Below are 12,054 nucleotides of genomic sequence, written 5' to 3' on the forward strand. Positions count from 1 at the left end.
AGCATCAAGCCATTAATTTAGGAATCGATACAGTTTACCTGTCGCTGATGTTTTCTGTTTACAAGGAACAACAGGACCAACTTCTTGTTCTCCTTGTCCTTTTTCCTCTTCTTTTCGAAGCTACACTGTTTGTCTTATTTGAGACAGAACTCTTAAATTAAAATATGATGCTCTTCATCCCAACACAACAAGATAACTTTAATCCAACGCTGCAGTCGTTGCAAATTAAACTTTTTCACGCCGCTTGCTTGGTTGACTAGAAAGCAAAAAGCAACACGAAACGTCATTAATTAGTTAGGCAGAGAGTTTTAATGTACAGAAAGACAGGCAGACATGTACGTGGGCTTTAACCTGATATGATAATGTAATATCACTGATTACATTAAAGCTGATCAGATTATTTTTAGCTCTTATCTTTGACCTCTTTCTACAAACCCTTTTCCCGTCACCGACACACACTTATACTAATATACTGTAAATATACACACACTTGCTGAAAGAAACCAAATGTAAAACTCAGTATGATCATTTTAATTACATTGTTAATTTGGATAAACAGGTGATGTCATGTCGAATAATAACATAAATTTACATCAACTTTACAATGAAGAGTGTGTCATTGTGTCTCTCTACAGGTTGTGGTCTTGTGGTGCCTCAGATGAAGACTGTGCTGCTCTAACTTCAGCTCTGATATCAAACCCCTCACACCTGAGAGAACTGAATCTGACTAATAATAAAGTAGGAGACTCAGGAGTGAAGTATCTCTGTGCTGTACTGGAGAATCCTGACTGTAAACTGGAGACACTGAGGTAAGATCATCTCTCTGAGAGTCACATGACCTGCTCCTCAGTAAGACACATTCTCTAATAGTAATACTGAAGCAGAAGTTTTAGGTTGATCATCAATGTCCTGAGGAGGAAGATTGTTTCTTTTCACTGCACACTGATGATTTGTCACAGAGTCTTTGGGTCAGATGTACGTATGTGAGAAGCTGCAGAGCAAAACATGACTTGATGTGACTGCAGTGTGTCTGAAATGACTGTGAAATTTACTAAAACACTGTAACTAATCACACAAACTGCACCTGGGACACAAACTAAATGCACTGTGTGTGAGCTGTAGGGTTTAAAAGCAGCAGGGAAATGCAAATGAGAAACATTTTATTGGTCTTAAAGCTGAAAAAATGTAAATTTATTTTGTCAGTAAACATTCGTCTCCATCTAGCTGCTATAAACAGGGTTGCCAGATCTGTACAAAAGAATCAGTATTAAAACCATGCAGTCTTTATTAATAGTTCTTTCACTGAGCTCTTAAATAGTCTTGTATTATTTCACATTTTGTCATAAATAAAGAATATCTATAAATAAACTTACTGACTCAAATACACTCATACAGTAACACAGAGCTGAAGTTGAGAACAGGATCAATAGGTGTGTGTATGAGAGGAGATCACAGTGCATGATCACTACTGTATGTTTAATATAGAGAATGTGGAGTTACATCATGTTGTTAAATGCATGGTGTCTGAAGTTTTATTTATTATCAGCAAAGAAAGTAAGAAATTAGATCTGTTTCATGGTGTTTTGTTTCGAGATGAAGAAGAGTAAACCTAAAGAAAAGGGACTTTACTGGGAGAAGGTAAATGCCGATGCCAAGCCGAGATATTTTGAGGAACTTGTAGAGATCAAAACATCGATCCGTATGACCTGGTAGCTGAAGAGTGGATGAAAGACCCAGACACACAACCCCTTCTCACACACCCTGACATTTTAATTACCTGGTTGTGTGGCCTGACTGAGAAACATAGGAGACACATAGGGTTCCCTGTCCATCGTCTCTCATCATCATCATCATCACACTTTGTTTCTACCTGCAACTCCCCCTAAACCATTTATCATTTTGACCAAACCTTCACAGAACCTTTATTAGGAAGCATACAGTAGATGTGCCCCAGCTTAGTTTATTTTTAGACGTAGCACGTTCAGTGGACAGGTGACACGTCTTCCTTGAAAGACCCCTTACACTTTACAAGAAAAACTAACGAGTGTTAAAACTACAAGTCACTGGAAATTCATGAACAATTCTGCAGTGTCTGTGTGTAAGATCTACTGATCCACAAACCAGTGAAATGTGAGAGCACAGTCGTACTTACTAAGTTAAGGTGACACTCTGCTTCTGAACTGGTCTGTTGGTAGAGCTGTCTGATTAATAGTTAGTATCGATTAATTCGAATCCATGGTTTATGTTGATGTTAAAAAATGAAAATCGATTTTACAATTTCACTTTGGTATTACACCGCGAGCTTCCGTAGTGCTGCGACACCCTTGTGGGAAATATGAAATACTACATGGCAGCGTGCTCTGATGAAACCAAAGAGCTTGTTTCCAAGAGAGGCGCGGTTTCTTCAGTAGTATGGAAATTGTTCGGGTTTGCAGAGCCCGCTGTATAATTTGTGTAAAATTTGAAGCAGCATGTCTAATTTACTCGATCACCTCAAACAGAGCCACACTGTTGAATCGAAGGCGTTTTTGGCGCTGCGAGATAAACAAGACAGCGGCAGCGTGAATAAACACTGGCTAAAGAGTGGTAAAAAATATCAGCCTCGTTCTCCCACGGTATCCCATATGATAAGAGGGGCCTCGATGGAAAGAGATTACTGATGTTGTGGCGTGTTATATTGCTAAAGACGTTATGTCCAAAAACACAGTTAGAAAGCCTGGATTTATTTACCAATTCCCCATATTTTGCTAGAATAACCAGAAGGTAAAGACTGGTGGTAACACTTTATTAATCACACAATAAGGTATGCATGTTGTTAAATAAATATTTATGATGATTAATATTTTTCTAAAATATCAAGTAAACTTGTTAGTGAAAGTAAGTTTGCACTTTTAGTCGAAATAAGCAGTTCATGTTTGGTGATATTGTTTTGCTCAAAGGTCCTACACATCACATTTTATTAAATGTTAATATGATCTTTAGGGTCTTAATGAAAAGTTTGTATTATACGTTAATTAAAAATTCAAAAGGATTGTGTAAAAAAAACACTACTTTTACCTGGTAAAAACTAGCTCTGTTCTCAGCAACCTGTTTCAGTACATGCTAATTTAAATGCTCATGACCTCTGCTGAGCCCGCCCCCAGTTCTGTGGGAAGTGTAGTCCAGTGCAGGCAATGCTTTGGACTGCATTACCCACAAAGCATTGCCCACAACGCAGTGCTTTAACGCTGGAATATGGAGCCTGAGCCTGTTTTCTTCAGTCGTTTTTGGTTTGATTTAAGTACGGAACCTACACGGAAGTTTGTAATATCGCCTGACAACGCAGAAATTAAAAGAATGGACATGCATCGACTCGATTGTTGTTGCGCTGCCGCGAGCAACAACAACATAAAGAGGAGAAACTTACCGAGAGAGATACGGACGCGATGTGTTTACTGATCTGTTTACATGACTTCTTAATCTTCGACAGACATCGTTATAAACCATCTAACGTAACAAAGGTAAGCATAATATAGTTTTCCGACTATGTACACAGTTTGCAACTAGACAATCACCTCAATGCATTGTTTATTATAAACGGGCGATTAGGGATTATATAGAGACAGAGCCATAGATTACATAGAGAAGAAGCCATAACCATGTTTTATGAGAGTATAAGTTAACTTACACTCCGTATTCATCGTGATTATTAGAAAAGGCGATCTGCAAAGATTCATAGTAAAAGGAATTACACTCACCGAGCCTGGTAAAGATGAAGCAGGAACACGAAGCGTTCATACAGATCCATTTTTAGGAGCAGCTTCCTAGTAAAACCTGCTTTATATTGACCCGCATTTATAAAGCAGTCTGGTGAAAAATGATTATCGCAAACATGAACGCATTTAGGTAAATCAGCGGGGACGTTAGCTTCAAAAACTAAATTCAGCCACTGCGTGCTCAGTGGCTCAGATACCTAACCCTAGGTAGGAACCCTAGGTCACTAACCCTAGGTAGTAAATGACGACTGCTGTGTTTGCTATTACACCCAACAACTGTACACAACACTCGCTTAGGCGCCATTTTGCTCCAGCGGCGAAAAACAATGGCCGACAGCTTCTTCTCACTCGGGGCGGGTCTTTTCTAAAACACCAGTGTCAATCAACTAGTGTAGGAGCGGCCTCTTGTGGTGTGGCGTCACATCGACAGGCATTTGCGATTGGCCTGATTCCAGAAGGGGCGTGTTATTGTAATAAATGAAAAGAAAACCACTGGGCGGCTCTTTATCATCGTAGAGTGGTTGTGTACGCACTCTCCTAACACACAGTTCAGTCCAAACAGCTTAAAAAAGTGCATGTAGTGCTGTATGACCCCTTTTAATAAAAAAATAAATCCTATACCCTCTAGTGGCTAGTTTTATTCATTTTAAGAAAAATAATTATTTCGAAATCGAAAATCGAATTTTGTCTAAAAAAAAAAAAATCAGGGATTCATTTTATAGGGCATCATATCGCCCCACTCTAGCTGTTAGCTACCAAACCAAACAGAAATGTAAACATGTGGAATATGTAGTGAAAGGATTGTTTAGAGCAGAGGTTTCAGGTACCAGGTCGTTAAAGGAGAGACGGCATTACTGACAGGTTGGCCTGATGTGGTGCTGTTTATAGTCATCATGCCTTCTCGACTTCAAAAAAAAAAGACTTTATTTTTAATTTCGCTTTCTACATGATCATGTGACCTGCTATGGCAGTGTTTCTGATGCAGCAGTTTTGTCCTGACATAGTGACGCTGTTTACCAAAATCGAGCTACTGAGCAGTTCGAACACACAGAGACGCCTCATCCTACAACAATGCCACCAACACGTAACTCAAACTTCATTTTAATTTAACACAGTGTAGGATTACAAATTTGTAAAATGTTAAATCTAGGTTCCAACATAATAGTATATAAACTGAAAGAGTTATGTACATTGGGTTTTACATTTTGAGGTAATGATGGTGACATTCTAAGAAGATTAAGTCTGGTAGCCCAGGTGTCTGAGACATTAACCTTTTGTCTTTATGTACTTCCTGACCACTGGGTAGGGTCCCAAGGTAAATCTGAATGCGAATCTCAAGGCCAGGCTGTGCCTTTGTGTCTATGATAGTGTGAAGGTCTGGGTGATACTGTCAGGCTGATTAGATTAGCACCTATTCATTTGAAACGCACTGTTATGCTGATGAACTTCCGTTACCAGGCTGATTCCTGTACTACACTATGCTTTGTTTAGATCGTCTCCACCTCTTTTTATCCCTCCCCCTTGAAAAGTATAAAATCCCAGAGCGGAGTTTTAGTCAGACTTGGCTACAGTGAAAGTGACTACAGCGACGCACAACGAGTTCTCAATGAAGAGTAACTTCTGCTTGAAAGATAAGACAATACTGTCTCCTGGTCTCTGATTCCACAAAGGAAAAAGTTCCCAACAGCAGCCATAAACTGTATGATATGCAGTGAAATGTTTAAATAAAGTTCAATGAAATGTTTGTAAGGTTTAAAATGAGCCTCCAAATGTTTTGTTTAATACGAGTTAAATGAAGAATTATTGCTTTTGTGTTCGTCACATCGCGATACGATACCAGCTGACCCTGACGTGGGGGAGAAAGACACACACACCCGCACACACACACACACACACACACACACACATGACCACACAGACACTCACAAGCATGCACACTCAGACACACACAAGCATTCACACACACACACACCCGCACACACACACACAATGTGTCTGAAGGTCTCTGTTGATTATTAACACAGAAAGTAAACTTAAGCTTTTGTCCAGGTGTCCTCTGTCACCTACATCCCAAACCTCAAAAGAACAAAAGTCATTAATATGTAAATCATATGGAGACCCAGAAACAGACAGACAACAGGAAGCACGTTAGCGTTTTCTGGTTAGACAAAAGAGTTCCAGCAATTTGGATGTACATTCATCTGGTCATGGGCTTTAGGAAGTATTACCTTATAAGGCACGGGAAAGCTCACACAATGTCAGAAAACCTTAGTGTTCATTAAATTCTGACAAATACTCTGACAGATACTACATTCCTCTAGATGTACACAAACTGCCTAAAATATTACATTTTCAGTTTTGTCACTCTAGATTTCTGGTTTGTAAAACACTCCAACAACACGTAGGAACATCAGCTAGGCCAAGTCAATACCAGCCACACAGCAGAACAATGCAATACCACCCCCTACTGGACACGAATGTTAATGTTTAGTCCTCCTGTTACAACCAGTCAAATACGTAGTAAAATGAGAATATCATCCACACACTCATTTATGTCTTTATTGTCTCAGGTGATGTCTGTAGTTTTGAAACTTGCATTTTAACCGATTGCATGATAAGTTTTAATTTTATTCAGGACATTTAACTTTATATTTAACTTTTTTTGACTGTAATGTTAAAGTGCCCCTATTATGCTTTTTCAAAATAATCTTTCGTGCAGTGTGTCATGTAGCTGTATGTGAAGATAAACTATCTGCACTATACAGTATGTGACGCCGACAGTGCACTATAACTGAAGTTTTTGTCTATTAAAATCTAATATTTCTCTGTTACGGATCCCTGTCACTACGAAACATATTTGCATAATGTCTACGTCGCAAACAACTTGCCCGCCGCCGTCTTACAATTAACGTTACCACACTCTTGTTAATGTGACCGAGCATTCATGCCGGGTTCGCTTAAACAGTTTGTAATATAAAAAAACCCAATAAAAACGAGAGCACACGAAATCCTTTTTAACTGTTTATTCTCCACCATTCACCAAAACTGAACTTAACACTCGTGAAGTGCGCATGCCCCTTGCCCTTCTACGCCAAGTCCCGAGGGGAAAAATGCATCACACACACATATGCACATCACGAGCGCCCGTGCATCTAACATTAACATATGACACTTACAGTACCACTGAGAAACGTCCTGCTCCAGTCGTGCAATTGAAACAGTTTCTTGTCGATGTGCCACTTCAACCATTTCATCGTCAGACTCCGGCTCGAATTGATACGGTAAAACAGACGCCATCTTTTCTGTGTATTGACGGGTCTCCAGAGCTGTGGTTCAGTTATGGTAATAGGCGTTTCATTTTTCCGACACACACTGTAGCGGTAGACCAATCATAAAGGACCGCTCCATCTGATTAATCACAGCAGTGAGGGCTCACGGAAAAGAGGGGTTTAGACAGACTGAATCTACAAACTGCTTCACACGAGTCGTTTATGAATCATTTAGAAATGGGATAAAATTAAATCTATTTTTGGAGAGAACTAAAGTGTTTTTTGACCTTGCATACATGTAAACCTGTTTTAGGAGACTCATTTAGCAATATTAGCAACCTTTAAAATGGCATAATAGGGGCACTTTAATGGACAGATGTTTCTCCAGAGCAACAAAACATGTGTTCTGTAATCTACAATAAAGGCAAACCTTTAGACCTAGTCGCACAGGATTAGTATTACCTGAGGACCTCTAGTCATTTGTAGTAATTGAGGAGGTTATCTGTGATCTTAATCCTGTGCGAATCGGCCATGTATGTAATTTGTAAAGTAAAAGTATTAAAGTAAAGATATTAGTCCCGTGTGTATCAGCATGTCTGTGATTTGGCCAGGATTTATGGGGTCGTATATATATGTATTTTTAAGATTTTTGTGTCCTTTGCACCTTTCTATTCATCTTCTGCACAGAATGGAGGCTGTGAAAGTAAAAGTATTTTGGGCTCTGGGTCATATCGCTGACATATCACTATACACGTGCTTCAGCTCTCTGACCCATCTGCAGACAGCTTTTTCTTCTTTGAGGTTTTTTTGGTGGATTTTGGTGCATTACCTCCTGCTGTACTGGAGTGTGGAACGTCAGATATTATATGTAACGGCACAAGCAAAAAAAGACGATGATTTTTAAAAAACTGTTAGATTTTATCTGCTAAACCAGTTTCATTTGTTTATTATATATTTTCCAGATAATTTCTTCCTTAGTATATTTTCTACTTTATCTGCTTCTTCATTTCCTTTTACTCCTACATGTGCTGGTACCCATAGGAAAGAGCTCCTTACACCCTTCTGGTATAATTCTGATACTATTTGTAAGATGTTATCTAGATGGTTTTGTCTGCATGAATTTCCTGTTTCCAGACTAGTGGGACTGATACAGTATCAAGCTTCTGTAGTCCTAGGCATTTTGCTTTGGTGTCCCCTGTCCAACAGATTGGATTTGTTGTGTCCCAGCACTCTTTGAGGATGGCCTTTATTGGGTACTCTGTGTTACGCTTTTGCAGATTTACCCAGTATGCCAACATTAGCTTTATTCTTCTGATTGTTAATGACATTTCCCCAACTTCTACCTGTATAACTGCTACTTTAAAGGTCCCACAACAGACTCTCAGGGTTTGAGATTGCATTATGTCAAGTTGCTTTAGGTTAAACTCTGCTGCAGACAGACAATATACGATAGGCAGCCATAATTTAGTGTTGCTCTTAGGAGGTCAAAATAAACATTTCAAAGTACTTAACATGCCTGTGTCTAGTGGCAACAGTGGACTCAGGTTAATGACGTAGTTAGTCCTTTATCTTCTTGGTGTTTACTAGTGATGGGTCGTTTATAAACGATTCGAGCTTTTTGAACGAATCTTTAATATGACTCAGTTGAATGAGTCGTCTCGGAGAGTGATTCGTTCATTTTCTATTGAAAAGCATCGCAAAACCTCCGTACGTTATATACAGGAAACAGTATTGAACGATTCTTAGCAATGAGTCTTCAAGTCTCGAGTCGTTCGTTCTTTTGACACGTGACTTCCATAGGCGTTATGCGGTGCAATAGATTCAAAAGAACGAAGACTCAGATTGGAAGGTATACGAGGTGAGCTGCTCTTTATTATAATATGTCCTTAGTTATATTGTAATATTTTCATAACTGAAACTATAGCCAAAATTTGTGTATGTAGATGTACTGGGGGTATTATTTATTGAAAACGCAACATTTTAATTTATTTCTGATCAAAAGAACGAAATGACATTTTGATGAACGAGATTCAAAGAACCAAGTCACTAAATGATCGAACTTGCCATCACTAGTGTTTACTGGCGGTTGGCATCCACTATGTTGCATTACTGCCACCTTCTGGTCTTGATCTCCCTCAACTTCCTTTCATTCTAAATCCTCTTTTCTAGTCCCATCGCCCTTAATAAACTCATCAAATACTTTCATCCTTGTTCTCTTTCTCCATTTCCTATAATAATTTTTACAGTGTACTTAACCTTTCCAAATTCCCTGAAGGTTGGGGTGAAGCTCTCTTCAATGTTCTATGTTTTCATTTTGTGTTGAGGAAAAAGCTACCATTTGGTTACAGTTATAAAATTAAACACAATTTTCCACAATAACTCACAGTCACCAAAGCCGTTTTATTTTAAGAAGTCAATTTTAATTTAAAATTTAAAATGTAAAATGAGACGGGAACAAAGTAATTTAAACCACAGTGGAGTTTAATGAATTAATTCTAAGACATGAACAAATCTTGTTTGGCTGTGCAAGTAATAAGAAACAATGCTACGTATATTAAATCCTAGCATGCCAAAGACTAGGATGGACTAATGACTAGTATACGTGAAGTTATATTGGTATAATATACTGTATATGTTTATACTTAAAGCTGTTTGGGAGGCTAATTTTGTACGGAGTGTATTTACTGTATGATGTAATTAAATTATACAAAAACCTAATTCACATGTAATTTTACATGCTAAAGACACAGACCATACATAGTTCTCACAATAATGTGTTGGATTGTATGTTAAAATAAAGAGAAGAAAATAGTCACTATAGCAAATACATTGTGTTGTATAAACATTGAAATAATTGAACACAGACAAGGCTGGTCCGGTGTACACGCCCATCTTTGGCAGGCGCTAATGAATATTAATGAGTATGCAAATGTGACAAGGTGTCAACAAACGAGATGTTTTTCTTGTCAGATTCTGTAAAACGCTTACGTCTTTGTTGTGAGTTGCCTCTGTGTCCACCATGATGGTTGTTTTGAAGAAAATTATAATGATGGTTCAGGTGACATGAAATGGAGGTTGGGCCTAATTAGCATACTAATAGTTCAGGCTGCACAAAAAAAATAATAATTATAGATAGATGTGCAAGGCCAATACAATAATGGTATCACTCATTATATTTATGAATATTTTTCTTATTTATTGTGTGCTTATATAGTCAGAATCAGTCTTTAAAGTATATGGCTGTGTAACGTACATACTGTACCTGACACAGTAATTAAGGAGATTAAAGTATATCTGTAATGAATTATATTTAATATGTTTTATAATTTAATATTTATTTATTTATTTTTTTTAATGATAAACTTGTCTGAACAAAGCATTGTGAGACTGAAGCATTGTTACACAGAGACTCTGAAAACAGGGCGAGAGCTACAGAGCATTATACTAGAAGTGAAGTACATAAGATTTAACACTAACACATTAGACAATACATTCTATAGTTTAAACTATGTACTTAATTTTAAACTACCTAACAAAAATCATGACATTTTACAAACACATCAGCTTTAAAGTACATCTTAAGTAAGAATAAAAATCTGGTGATGAAGAGTGTGTCATTGTGTCTCTCTACAGGTTACGTGGTTGTGGTATCTCAGATGAAGGCTGTGCTGCTCTGACTTCAGCTCTGAGATCAAACCCCTCACACCTGAGAGAACTGGATCTGACTAATAATAATGTAGGAGACTCAGGAGTGAAGTGTCTCTGTGCTGTACTGGAGAATCCTGACTGTAAACTGGAGACACTGAGGTAAGATCATCTCTCTGAGAGTCACATGACCTGCTCCTCAGTAAGACACATTCTCTAATAGTGAGACTGAAGCAGAAGTTTTAGGTTGATCATCAATGTCCTGAGGAGGAAGATTGTTTCTTTTCACTGCACACTGATGATTTGTCACAGAGTCTTTGGGTCAGATGTACGTATGTGAGAAGCTGCAGAGCAAAACATGACTTGATGTGACTGCAGTGTGTCTGAAATGACTGTGAAATTTACTAAAACACTGTAACTAATCACACAAACTGCACCTGGGACACAAACTAAATGCACTGTGTGTGAGCTGTAGGGTTTAAAAGCAGCAGGGAAATGCAAATGAGAAACATTTTATTGGTCTTAAAGCTGAAATAATGGTTATTTTGTCAGTGAACATTTGTCTCCATCTAGCTGCTATAAACAGGGTTGCCAGATCTATACAAAAGAAGCAGTATTAAAACCATGCAGTCTTTATTAATAGTTCCTTCACTGAGATCTTAAATAGTCTTGTATTATTTTACAGTTAATCATAAATAAAGAATATCTATAAATAAACTCACTGACTCAAATACACTCATACAGTAACACAGAGCTGAAGTTGAGAACAGGATCAATAGGTGTGTGTATGAGAGGAGATCACAGTTAGAAAGCCTGGATTTATTTACCAATTCCTCATATTTTGCTAGAATAACCAGAAGGTAAAGACTGGTGGTAACACTTTATTTATCACACAATAAGGTATGTATGTCCTTAAATAAACATTTATAATGATAATAATAATAATAATAAGAAGAAGAAGAAGAAGGATAATGTTTATTTTATATAGCGCCTTTTAGGAGACTCAGGGCCGCTTTACAATAACAAAAATGTTTACACATAGAAAGAGATATCTGAAAGACAACAAAACAAAATACAGAAACATGACAACCAGTAGAATTGATCTAAACACATATTCAAAGATTGGTAAAAGAGGAAGAGAAAAGATATGTTTTAAGGTGGGTTTTGAAATCCTGTAGTGAAGGAAAATCACGGATGTGTTTGGGAATAGAAGACCATGGAGTGCTTTGAAGGTGATAAGGAGAATCTTGTATTGAATGTGGGAGCGAACAGGTAGCCAATGAAGTTTGTGTAGGATGGGAGTGATGTGTGAGGATTTCTTTGAGTAAGTGAGGACCCTAGCAGCAGAGTTCTGAATGTATTGGAGCTTATTTAATGTTGTATTT

General features: G+C 37.8%; 1 protein-coding gene across 1 annotated transcript in view; it reads left to right on the forward strand.

The window, feature by feature from the left end:
- Window positions 1–12,054, forward strand: part of LOC128534119 (NACHT, LRR and PYD domains-containing protein 12-like) — a 483,267-nt gene that overhangs the window by 18,169 nt on the left and 453,044 nt on the right. The window contains exons 6-8 of the mRNA XM_053508420.1: window positions 636–804; window positions 1,594–1,709; window positions 10,658–10,831. Coding sequence (XP_053364395.1) covers window positions 636–804; window positions 1,594–1,709; window positions 10,658–10,831 — 459 coding nt within the window. The remainder of the gene's footprint in view (window positions 1–635; window positions 805–1,593; window positions 1,710–10,657; window positions 10,832–12,054) is intronic.

The sequence above is a fragment of the Clarias gariepinus genome, chromosome 12 (assembly GCF_024256425.1).
Source record: "Clarias gariepinus isolate MV-2021 ecotype Netherlands chromosome 12, CGAR_prim_01v2, whole genome shotgun sequence".
NCBI lineage: Eukaryota > Metazoa > Chordata > Actinopteri > Siluriformes > Clariidae > Clarias > Clarias gariepinus.